The sequence below is a fragment of the Panthera pardus genome, unplaced genomic scaffold, assembly GCF_024362965.1.
Source record: "Panthera pardus isolate Hobbes unplaced genomic scaffold, ASM2436296v1 HiC_scaffold_3, whole genome shotgun sequence".
Lineage (NCBI taxonomy): Eukaryota > Metazoa > Chordata > Mammalia > Carnivora > Felidae > Panthera > Panthera pardus.
The window spans coordinates 4,085,790-4,098,802 of NW_026526876.1; the positions used below are offsets into that span (position 1 = coordinate 4,085,790).

Below are 13,013 nucleotides of genomic sequence, written 5' to 3' on the forward strand. Positions count from 1 at the left end.
CAAATTTGCTATATATCTACTAAGTTGAATTTGTTAGCCCTGTTATGAGTAATCTCTCTGCTCCTGTGTTTTTGTTTTTGTTTTTTGCTAGTTGATTTATCTATTCTGAGAGAAGTGTGCCAAAGTCTTTCACCGTGATTGTGACTTTGTCAATATCTTCTCGTATTCCAATTATCTTTTGCTTTATACATTTTCCAGGATGTGTTATTATATGCATAAAGGTTTATGACTGCCATTTCCTTATGGTAAACTGGATCTTTCTTCACTAGGAAGTATCTCTCTTTGGCCCCTTTCATCTTTTTCAACTTACTTATTTATTAAAGTTTATTTATTTGAGAGAGAGAGAGAGAGAACGTGTGTGTGCCTGCGCAAGCGGGGAAGGGACAGAGAGAGTCGGGGAGAAATAGAATCCCAAGCAGGTTCCGTACTGCCAGTGTGTGGAGCCCGATGTAGGGCTTGAACTCGTGAACTGTGAGATCATGACCTGAGCAGAAATCAAGAGCCGGATGCTTCAACTGAGATACCCAGGCACCCCTCATCTTTTTCAATTTAAATTCTGCTTTATTTTTCTGCTGCTATGATTACTATAATTGCTTTCTTTTTGTTAATATTTGCCTGGAGCCTCTTTTAAAAATCTTTTGATGTTTCTACCATTGTTTGTTTGAGATGTATCTCTTGTCTCAGACTATAGATAGGAATTAATGTAATTCAAGGTGGAATTCTGTGTCAACGAGGGACTCGAACCCATTCACGTGTATTGTGATCGGTGATTTGACTGGACTATCTTCATATATGTGATTTATTTATTGTACTTATGATTGAAAAGCTTCTTCTTCAACTCTGTATCTCCCAGAGCCAACCTGAGAGCTGGGCTCGCAGCAATAGATGTTCAACAAATGCTCATCGAATAACACCTTCCTTGACCCCTGGATTCTGATCTGATTTGCCCACGTACGGCAGTAGCCCCCCATTGTAATGGGGTTGGGACTAACGCTCAAATTATTGGTAAAAGAAGTTCTCGAGAAGGCTTTAAGTTCCCTTATTAATTCTAAGGGATCTTTCCTCTTCGTGTAGATTTAATGTCAAAGATTTGAGGTCTTCTCGAAGTGTGAGGTCTGTTGTTAGGGGTTAGTGGGGGGTAAAGATTTCAGAACTGGGGGAGGAAATCCAGGGTACTGTCTGCATCAGCCATGCTCCCTGGGAGGGAAACTGAAGAACGTTTCCCAGCAAAACTGAATCACTGTTTTCAGTTCTGGATTTGGGTCTCACGTATCTTTGTGTTTCCAGACTCCCCTACCAGAGTCCCGGATAATTGGTTTACTCTCGAAAAGACAGTATTCCGGCAACATTGACTTCATGGCAGGCTCACCTAGAGGGACTAAATATGCTGGAGAAAGATGGCACCCAACCCGGGACATCTTTTTCCTACCTGAGTTGACACAGAGACTGAAAACACAAAAGAAGCATATGTTCTGTCACGGTGAAAAGGATGCTAGACTGGAATCAAGGGCCTCTCAGGTTTGATCGTGCCCAGTTGGGCCCATCCAAACATCTCCGGAAATCTCTTTCCGTACGAAGGAGCTGGATTAGTTGATCCGGATCTGACACTTCTTCCAACCGTGTCTGGAAAAGTCTTATGCTGAAACTCCGGTGACAGTTAACCCAGCCAACACCCTTAAGATTCTGCCATGATCTCTTGGTAACTCAACCCAGGTTCATCTTATTCAGTGACTGACTATAAATCATGCAGCTTTCGTAGCGTTGAGTACCGCGTTAAGCAGCAGTGTGTGTTTTTCTAAGCCTTTACGAAGTAGCCAGTTACTGAGCGGAGAAGATAAGGCCCTGTGGCTTCTCCAGTTGCTTTGCCTTGTGTAGAGGAGCACCCACCCCGGTGATTTCTTTGGCACTTGGAAGAAGGGACGCGGGTGACAGGCGGGCAATGCCACATGCGGGTCTTCGAGTAGGACACCGTAGGCTCCCTCCGTAGGCTGAACCCAGGCCGTCTCCTCTCCTTTCCTTCCGGAAATGGCACTATTTTACCATAGATGGTGAACTACAGAATTCTCTTTTCCGCCTGAAGTTTAGTCGGAAGCGTGGAGATTTGATCCGAGGCTTGGGGGAGGGGGGGCGGGTCAGGCATTCAACAAAGATGCGGAACTGTCGTCCAGCGTCCCACCCGGTGACCTGTCGGAGCACGGGCTGCTCTGCGCTGAGGTTCATGAGTAGGATCGAGATCGGCCAAGATCCAGCTCGGCTGAGCAAATGGGTTTTCGCTGCAGGGTCTTCTCCCTCAGCATTTTCTTCCAGTTTCCTGCAGAATTGGCTTTGGCTCTGACCAGCACTGTTTGTTCTTCCCAGGCAGCCCCACGATCTCCACCTCTCCTTGCGGGGGTGGGGGGTGCTGATATTTTGGACGGTGGTTTTGAACTGTGCTTGGAAGACAGGGGTTCCAATTGGCAAGCCCCTGAGGGCAAGAAGAGAGCTGACGGTGGGCGGGGCTCAGAGGCAGTGGGCGGGGCTCAGACCCTTGGCGAAAAGACTGGGAAGGCGTTCAATAGATTTTAACTGGAGTTTAGCTCCTCTTTCCGGGACGCTAGTATTTTCTTGCAGCCCTTTCTTAAAACGGCCACAAGCAAGCAGGTATCCCAAAAGTGGATCGTCTGAGTTCAGGCTGACTTCTCCTAACCCCAGTGCCTCTCCCCTTCCAGAATGGCTGCAGTCTGTCCAGGCCACCATGATCCTGTCGATCATCTTCAGCGTTCTGTCCCTGTTCCTGTTCTTCTGCCAGCTCTTCACTCTCACCAAAGGGGGCCGGTTTTACATCACCGGAGTCTTCCAGATCCTTGCCGGTGAGTTGGGGATGACAAACTCCACGGGGGAAGCTGTTCCTGGGTCTCCAAGGCTGGGGAGTGACTGATGTTTGTGAGTCTGCACATTGGGTGGTTTTTATAAAGTACAGGTGTGTGTGTGTGTGTGTGTGTGTGTGTGTGTACCTACGCATGCACCTTAGAATTTGAGAACTCTCTCCCTCCCCAGGGAACAGGGTAGATGGGAAATAGGACTTAGGGACTCGAGAACGAAGGTCCATAACCCAGCCAGACCTAATACCGGGGACGGAGCCACGGTCTGGACACATCATCGGAGGTGAATGTTAATAAGGATAGGAGTAGAGCAAAGGTCACGCTTGAGGGTTGTATCCCTGCACGTTGTGCGAAGCCCCAAGGAACCATCCTTCCTTCAGCACGGAAAGTGGCCCCAGTGGGCGGCTGAGGTTGTTTTCAGATACGTGTCTCCCACCTCCAAGCAGTGGTGAAGCCACGGCACATTCTTACTCTCCTTTACCCCAGCTCCGGGGCTCCACTGGGCTTTGGCTTACTGTTGTCCTTCTTAGGTGTCTTCACTTTGGCACCCCCCACACGGCATCATTTCCTAACATGGGGCCGTGACAACACGCGAGAGGTCTCATTCCTCTCCTCCTTTTTTTAAAAAAATTTTCTAATGTTTATTTTTGAGAGGGAGTCAGAGTGCGAGTGGGGGAGGAGCAGAGAGAGAGGGAGACACAGAATCGGAAGCAGGCTCCAGGCTCTGAGCTGTCAGCACAGAGCCCGACGCGGGGCTCGAACTCACGAACCGTGAGATCGCGACCCGAGCTGACGTCGGACGCTTACCGACTGAGCCGCCCTATTCCTCTCCTCCTTAAACCACCTTCCAGTTCCCCCACCGGATAGGTTATCCGTATGTACGATGTGCAGAGTCCGAGAAGCTTCTCTTATAGAGGGTGACAGCTTCCAACTTTGTCTCTAGATTCTGGCCAGTGTCTTCCTTCACTGACTCTTCTCTTCCTGTCTATTGACTGCCAGTTGACTGAGTCAGAAGGCGCCGGAGAGAATTAAGAGATGCGGTGGTGGATCCTATAATCCGTGTTAACAAGTCACACGCTCCCGGTGCACCAGAGAGCATCTCTGTACTGTGAGATGTTCTAGATGCCGGCTGGCTGAGTAGGCGGAGGGCTAGGCTGTCCTCTCTTCTTTTAGTTGGTTGTCAGAATGTCCGTGGTGCTGAATCACCACCCTGTGCTCAGCGGCAGTCATTGGAGCGTTGATAACAGCCCACACGTCTTTGGTGAGTGTAGATGTAACGGCTTACCCACGGCCGTACGGTAAGACACGGGCTGAGGTTAGATGTTGATGATCTTTTCTAGAAGCCAGAGAGTACCCCCCCCCCCCCCCCCGCCAGCTTCCCTGGAAAAAGGAGGGGAATTGGACAGCTACTTCTCATGAAATACTTAAATACGGCATTCCGGTACGTGCAGTTTTAGGATGTGAAAACCTAATAGGGCTTTGCTGCTTGCATAGGTTTAGTTCGACCAAGCAAGCCAAGCTCCTAGAGTGGTGCCGGTTTTATTAAGTTACTCATTATACGGTACAGTGTCATTCCTAGGTGTGTTAGAAGAAGAGTTATCAATTAGTCATTCCCGTTTCTGAAAGTAATACACAAAACTGGAACGTGGTCTGGAGATTTCTTTTTTTTTGGCTTACCATTTACAGTTCAATGTCAAGTCGACTGATGATCATATCTGTTGCATCAGTGGATCTGTCCTCAAGAGAGAATAATACAGACTTAGGAACCAGAACTTTCATAAAATATATATATACACACACACATACACACACACACACACACACACACACATATTCATATATATGCAACAGATATGATCATCAGTTCGATATCAAGTCGACTGATGATCATATCTGTTGCATCAGTGGATCTGTCCTCAAGAGAGAATAATACAGACTTAGGAACCAGAACTTTCATAAAATATATATATATACACACACATACACACACACACACACATATTCATATATATGCAACAGATATGATCATCAGTTCGATATCAAGTCGACTGATGATCATATCTGTTGCATCAGTGGATCTGTCCTCAAGAGAATAATACAGACTTAGGAACCAGAACTTTCATAAAATATATATATATACACACACATATACACACACATATATGCATATATATGTGCGTGTGTGTGTGTGTATGTGTGTGTATATATATATGAGACCTATACAAGGGTGTTATTTTACTGATAAACTGAGATCAGGAGAGGATAATGAATAGCCAAGGTCACCCAGCTCAAGCAGGAACAACCAGAAGCCCACACTTCCTCCGATACCACGTGGACTCGATATAGTTAGCAACCTCCTTATGGTTAGAGACAACAGAATCTGCCCGAGTTGCTACAGAACGGAAAATGCAGGGCGGAAACTCTGCTTTTTCCAAAATATAGTTCCTGATGCACCCTCACTTCTCTGTTTTGAATCGCCTCTGAACTCGATACAAGCCTTTTAGACTGCTGCTATTAAAAAAAAAAAAAAAAAAAACAACCCTGGGGTGCCTGGGTGGCTTAATCAGTTAAGCATCCAACTTCGGCTCAGGTCATGATCTCATGGTTTGTGAGTTCGAGCCCCGCGTCGGGCTCTGTGCTGACAGCTCAGGGCCTGGAGCCTGCTTCGGATTCTGTGTCTCCCTCTCTCTCTCTCTCCCCCTCCCCCACTGGCGCTCTCTCTCTGTCTCTCAAAAATAAATAAATGTAAAAAAGAAATTAAAAAAAACCCCTCTATGTCTAAAAGCACATGATTTGTTCTTCATTTCTCCCCTTCCAACGTAGCTTCTTATCTATCATGGGATCCAGTGTTCAGTTATCAGTTCATCAGCCTGGCGGCCCCGGTTTGAATAAAAAGTCATGTTGGATGAGAAAAGTCAAGCCACAGTAGCAGTTGTAATCTACCAGCCCTAAGGAATGTTCTGTTCTGAACTGTTCACCCCAGTTAGCGGGAGCTGAAAGCAGGTGGTCTGGGAGCCGCAGGTTCCCCGCCCCACCCCCCCAAACGTTGCATTCGAACTTGATCTACAGGGTCCTCCCACTCAGGTTGAGAACTTCAAGGAGAAGAGGCTTCACTTGAAGATTTCCGTGCTTCTGCAAAGCACTGAGCTGTTTTAAGCGGAAGCCCTTGGAATATTTTCTGAGTCTCCCAATACTTTCTGCGCTGCCTCTGTCTCGCTTCCCTTGGAAGGATCCAGCTGTGGTCTTCGTAGGTCACACGCACGAGGGTGCAGGAAAGGCGGATGAAAGGTGTGGGGGGCTCTCGGGGCTGACTGTCCATGTAGGGAGCCGTCTCTGCCTTTCTCCAGATTACACGTCTGTGTGTGCTTATTGGTCTGCCTGATTCCCTTCTGCGTGTCGTAATTAGCAGGTCTTAACATTTACGAGCTGTCTTCCCTTGATTACATACTTCGCAGGTTGGCTGCTTTTGGGGGATATAGCAACAGGTGTCTTCATCTAGTTCATTGCTTTTTTTTTTATATTATAAAAACATGTTTTTTGATGTTTATTTTTGAGAGAGAGAGAGACAGAGCACAAGCAGGGGAGGGGCAGAGGGAGAGGGAGACGCGGAATCCGAAGCAGGCTCCAGGCTCGGAGCTGTCAGCACAGGACCCGATGTGGGGCTTGAACTCGCAAACCATGAGATCATGACCTGAGCCGAAGTTGGATGCTTAACTGATTAAGCCACCCAGGTGCCCCAGGGTTTTTTTTTTTAATAACAGAGCCACCTAGGCACCCCATCTTTTTAAATTTTTTTAACGTTTATTTATTTTTGAGAGAGAAAGAGCACAATCGGGGGAGGGGCAGAGAGAGAGAGAGAGAGAGAGAGGGAGATGCAGAATCCGAAGCGGGCTCCAGGCTCCGAGCCGTCAGCCTGGAGCCCAATGCGGGGCTTGAACTCATGAACTGTGTGAGATCATGACCTGAGCTGAAATCAAGAGTCGGGCACATAACCGACTGAGCCGCCCAGGTGCCCCGAATAAAGAAGGTGCTTTTAGAAAATTCCCGTGCTCAGCCTTTGTCCGTGGAGAGCTCTTGAGAGGGGCTGCTCCCTGGGTGACTCTTGATCAGGGCTTAGGAACCACTGGTGTGGCCATCGAGCTCTTTGTTATCCCTCGGTCTGGTCTTACTGGACTTTCTCTGCTGATGACTCTTCCCACTCAGGAGCCATAGATTGTTCTGGACTTTCTCTGCTGATGACTCTTCCCACTCAGGAGCCATAGATTGTTCCAAACCCCGTTCTTAGAGAAGAGCCATTCTGAATCAGTGTCTGGACTTCGGAGTCCTTTTTGTTTCCAGAACCTGCAGCCGTCTGTTCTCAGACAGCGCTTACCCTGGCCCTAGCTCTGTTGGGCTGGGTTGCCCTCGATGGGAGAACATCAGGAAATTCGCAGAAGTACAGACCCGAAAGACAGATGCACGTTTTGACTGATTTCGTTACTTGACGCCCGGCACCGAGCTCCGTGCATCGAAGGCTCCGTAGAAGGCCCTGAATAACCCGCTTGTTGGATTACTGGATAATTGTGTTCCCTTGCCGCGAACTCGGGTCACGTGTGTATAGCTTACTATTTATTGTGATTAAGAGGAACAGAAAACCCGGTCAAAGGGGACTCCCGAGGGAGGATTTCTGTTTGTTCTGTTTGTTTCGTCAAACAGACTGATAGAGACCTAGGGCTTTAGAACGAAAGGATTTTGGGGATGCATAAAAGCACGATGCCCTCCCTGTTCCGAGGGGCTCAAAGGCAGCTGTGGTCAGACACCACATTTAGAAACCCCCACTTAGGAATGAACTAAACCAGGGGCACCTGGGAGACTCCGTCGGTGAAGCGGCCAACTCTTGATTTCCTCTTGGGTCATGATCTCACGGTCTGTGGGATCGAGCCCTACGTTGGGCTCTGTGCAGACAGCTCAGAACCTGCTTGGGATTCTTTCTCTCTCCCTGTCCCTCCCCTGCTTGTGCTCTCTCTCTCATACTCCCCCCACCCCCAAAATAAATAAATTAAAAAAAAAAGAGGGATGAACTGTTTCAGATGCTACTCCAGCCGTGCCCAGGTCAGAAGCCAGTAATGCTGTGGGGGTGATTTTCTAAGCAGCATTTGGGGGCCGAAAGCGGAAACCGGCCCGGCAGTGCAGAGAAGGCTCTGTGTGGGTCCGACAGAGAGCCCAACGCTTTCAGAGGAATGGACCCTCTAGCCTCTTCCCACGACATTTTGTCACCCTCAGGATGGAGGTGGGGGGATGTGACTCACAGGTGTTCACTCATCCAACCATCGCCACAAGGCAACTCAACCCCCCCCCCCCCCCGCTGCGTGCTTTCTAGCAACTTCTTTCAGGCTTCCGCTCCGGGCCCTCCAATGAACAGCTTCCGCAGAGGTCACTGATGTCCACACGCTCTCTCTCTCTCTTTTAAGTTAGTTTATTTATTTTGAGAGAGAGAGAGCAAGAGAGCACACGAGCAGGGGAGGGGCAGAGAGAGAGAGAGAGAGAGAGAGAGAATCCCGAGCAGGCTCCATGCTGTCAGCACAAAGCCCTCCGCAGGGCTTGAACCCACAAAGCCACGAGATTGTGACCTGAGCCGAAACCCAGAGGCGGACACTTACTGACTGAGCCACCCAGGCGCCCCGTGACGGGGATAGACTCTTGAGTGGCCAGCTCTTCTGTGTTGTCTGGAGAGGGTCAGAGTCCCCCACTCACAGCTGCCTGCCCTCCCAGACTCGGGCCCCTCCCAGGGCATCCCTGTCACTGCCGGGGCACACGCCGCTCGTCCTTGGAGAAGGCAGGACACTGCTGGTGTGACCGCAACCTCCCTCACCTTCCCCACGAGGTGGGGGGGTGGGGAGGACCTTCATCACCACGCCCCCACCTACAGGTCATTGAGAAAGCGACTTTATGGGGACCGCCCATTTATGGGAACACCTGTGTGACATTGGGAGGTCTGTCGTATGGCATTAACTCCCCGTGTTCCAGGGCACCGCTATGGCACTACACGCAGACCGCCTTGTCGTCGCGTATACCCTAAAGCATCAGTCTCCCGACGACCGTAATTACGAAGCGTATATCTGCTCTTTGGCTTTGCGAGCGTCTCAGCCGGTGGCTCGTGGCAGCGAAGCTCAAGGTCATTTAACCCCCGAGATACTCCTCGACGGATACCCTACAGACGAGGCCGTCTAGTGAGTCACCGCACTTGGGTGTCCTGCCTCCCCCTGTCCCCCGTGGTCGCCGACGGAACGTGTGCTCTCTGCTGGTGAAATCTGGGCACAGCTGGTCTGCACAGCCACTGCGGCTTTGTTCCTGCCCGTGCTGGGTAGACGCGGGCCCCATTCGGAAGCCTCGCCAGCATGACAAGCATGGGCCTGGCCTTTTGGCACTCTGTTCCCTGGGTCACACTTGTCTTTCTATAGCCCTGCCCCCAGGAGGTAGCCGGGTATCGGCCGAGAGACAACTTCGGTATTCTTGAAGTTCAAGTATTTCTTGAAGACAAGAATTTGCACCTTGCGGAGGTCAGCCACGGAGCCGTTGGGGAAGATAATCGGGGATCGCGGACACCAGGGCAAATAAAGTGCGTTCCCAGCAGAGCCCTCGAATGGCAGTTTGCCGGCCCTTGGTTTTCCCTCTACCCCGGGCATCCGCGCTGTCCCCCTAACTTTCTGTAGGTAGCCGGTCCTGGATCCGATCCCGCGGGAGCTGCGGGACTATTGTGTGGCCTTCTCAACAGGGGCCACTCAAGTGGGAGCTTTCTCCTCTGACTGGGAGAAGGACGGTCTTATCAGGGTGGCGAATGTGGTATATTCCCACTTACGTGCTTTGTTCAAACAAAGTTTACAGTGTCCAGTGAAATAGCAGGGAGGTTAGATGTAGGTGGTCTGGGACATTGGGAGCTTTGGAACCACAGGAATCCCACATAGCACGCTGGGTTTATAATAGAGTCACTCAGAGCCTCTCAAAGACCCTGTTTTCAGGAGGGAACAGAGGGAACAGAGCGGGCTTTGTGGGGCGCCAGGCTGGGGTGCTGACATCGCGGGACCCCTCCCTGCAGGGGGATGCTGACTGTCACTGTGGGCGCGGACCATCGCTCTTGAACTTGCCTGCTTCAAGAGTCCCACACCAAAGGGCTGCAGAGGTGGGCAGGGGAAGGGCCACCTGATTTATCTCTCGACCCGATAATCTTGCACTCTTGGGGGTTCAGACCCGACCTTGAGGGCACCAGGAACTGTTAGAAGGGACCGGGTGCAATGGAGCTTGATAGATTCCTCTCTCGGCTTCCCACTCATATCCTACCCCCCCTCTTCTTTTTCCTCTCTCTGTATCCTCTGTCTGCCTAACGGTGCCCGTTGGCATTGCTTGCTTGGTCTCCTGAGTGGAAGTCCTGCCAAGGGGCTCTGGGGTCTGCCTGGACCCCAGTGCTCTTGCCCTGGCACAATTCAGATCGTGGCCAAGTGCCCCTTCGCTTTACCGGTTCAGATAACATCACCACCCATTTGAACAGTACTTTACGGGTTTCCAGGCGCTCCCATGCCCAACCCTCCCTGGAGAGTGCTAGGTGGGTTTATCTTGTGAGTCGAATTCTTGCTGGCCACATCCTTCTGTCGACGAGGCGTTGGCAACAGTCCGAGGAAGAGAAATAGGGCAGAAAAGATGACAAGCGACCTTGGAGATGCTGGTCTGGGTCCCCTCGATCAGAAGCAGAGAGCAGATTCTTTCCCCTGTTTCTGTATCTTCGAGACCCTTCCCTGCTGCCAGATCCAGAATCAGAGCTGCTTTTCTTCTTCTCCTTCTCCTTCTTCTTTTAATTTTTTAAATCTTTGAGAGAGACAGTGTGTGAGTTTTGGGAGGGGTGGGGAGAGAGGGAGGTACAGAATCCGAAGCAGGCTCCAGGCTCTGAGCTGCCAGCACAAAGCCGGACACAGAGCTTGAACCCACGAACTGTGAGATCATGACCTGAGCTGGAGTCAGACGTCCAACAGACTGAGCCGCCCAAGTGCCCCTTTTCTTCTTCTTCTTTTTTTTTTTAAGTTTATTTACTTACTTATTATTTTGAGAAAGATACAGAGAGCGAGAGGGGGGAGGGGCAGAGAAAGAAGGAGACAGAATCCCAAGCAGGCTCCACGCTGTCAACACAGAGCCTGACTCGGGGCTTGAACCCCTGAACTGCGCAAGATTGTGACCTGAGCCGAAATCAAGAGTTGATCGATTGCTTAGCTGGCTGAGCCCCCCAGGCGCCCCTCAGACATGCTCTTTGAGCACAGCGTTATCTGCGGAAGATTGGGTGACCTTCTTCCTGGTATGTGTGTGTATGTGTGTGTGTGTGTGTGTGTGTGTGTGTGTGTGTGTGTCAAGAGAGAGGAAATGGTGTGGGCAGGTGTCCGGAGTCCTGTGGAATCTGCAGCGGGGAGGTGGACAGGGGGGCCCCTCCCCGCCTCCCTCCCCCTACCTGTCCCTGTCTTTCCCCAGGTCTGTGTGTGATGAGTGCAGCGTCCATCTACACGGTGAGGCACCCAGAGTGGCATCTCAACTCTGACTACTCCTACGGCTTTGCCTACATCCTGGCCTGGGTGGCCTTCCCTCTGGCCCTTCTCAGCGGCGTCGTCTACGTGATCTTGCGGAAACGCGAATGAGGTGCCCAGACGGTTTGGTCTGAGGCACTGAGCGTACATCGGGGGAAGGGAGGAAGGAAACCAGAAAAAAAAAAAAAAAAAAAAGAGAAAGAAAGAAAAAAACCCAACCCAAACCAACCATCCAAACAAAAGAGCTAGCCAAAAAAACCCAAACTCAAACCAAATCAAACAGAAAGCAGTTGAGGGGGGGGTTCGTGTTGACTCAAGATGTATATAATATCTATGGTTTATAAAACCTATTTATAACACTTTTTACATATATGTACATAGTATCGTTCGCTTTTTATGTTGACCATCAGCCTTGTGTTGAATCTTAAAGAAGTAGCTAAGGAACTTTTACCTCCTAACCGTATAACGGAGCTCTGTTCTTTTGTTCTGTTTTGTTGTTCTTTTTGTTTGGCCCGGACGTAAAATACTTCCCATCTTGCCCCTTCCCTTTTATCGGAAAGTAGATACCTCCCTTCACTCCACCTCATTCAGAAAACCAAAGCGTGGGTGGGAGCCCCGACTGGCCAGAAGCCCTTTTGCTTGGCGGGCGACCCGGTGCGTCGCGCAGAGACAGGTCCCGCCCGCACCTCCATGCGAAGCCATGGACAGAACCCCCAAACTGGAGCCCTCGGCTTTGGAACACTTGCCCTTGGCCGTGAGTGTCTCAGCCGCACGTCTAGATGAGAAATCGGTGACAGCAAACCTATGAAATGGTGCTATGGATTTACCATTCCTTATTATCACTAATCGTCTAAACTACTCACTGGAAATTCAATTAACGGTTTTACGACATAAAGTAGGATGGACACCTGAGTAATTCTGTGTCATATAAATGGTTTATAACTGCTTTTGTACCTAGCGAGGCTGCAGTTATGACAATAATAAATAAATAATAAACACAGCGTTTACTGCTCCCACATTTTTCTTACGGTCGGAGCATCGGGACCAGCCTCTAGACCCCTCGGGACCGTGCATTCCCAGGACTCCTCTGGGTCTAGACTGTTCTCTGCCTCCAAGGACTGTCTGGCAATGACTTGTATTGGCCACCGACTGTACCTGTATATAAGGTGCCCTTCTGATGCTAAGACTCCAGACCTGTTTTTTTTTTCTTTTTTTCTTTTCTTTTCTTTTCCTTTTTTTTTTTTTTGGCTTGGCTTTTTCTGATTTTATACCGAGTGTGGACTAAGATGCATTCAAATAAACATCAGAGTAACTCAACGATCTCTCTTGGGATTTTGTGGGGACCTCGGCGCGCGCGCGGGGGGTGGGGGGGGGCGGTGCACTTTAGAGCCGTAGCAGAGAGCAAGGCTGAGCTCGTGGTCTGGGCTCCCTAACCGGCCACAGGGAGCACCGTATGCCTTCCGTAAGCCTGTGCAGATGTCTCCTGACTGAGGGAGAACAGGAATTGCAGCCGAAACAGAAACTGGACATGGACCGGAAGGGGCTTGCGTGTTCATTTAGCTCAGCTCCCTCTCTCTGTCTCTCGCTGTCCTCTGGTGACCCGCACGGG

At 50.1% G+C, this 13,013-nt stretch overlaps 1 protein-coding gene across 2 annotated transcripts in view; it reads left to right on the forward strand.

Annotated features, from left to right (window-relative positions):
- PMP22 (peripheral myelin protein 22) overlaps positions 1-12,721 on the forward strand; it is a 32,904-nt gene extending 20,183 nt beyond the window's left edge. For both annotated transcript variants that reach the window (XM_019413396.2, XM_019413395.2), the window contains exons 4-5: positions 2,709-2,849; positions 11,352-12,721. In XM_019413396.2, coding sequence (XP_019268941.1) covers positions 2,709-2,849; positions 11,352-11,515 — 305 coding nt within the window. In that variant the 3' untranslated portion in view covers positions 11,516-12,721. The remainder of the gene's footprint in view (positions 1-2,708; positions 2,850-11,351) is intronic.
- Positions 12,722-13,013: the final 292 nt, after the last annotated feature.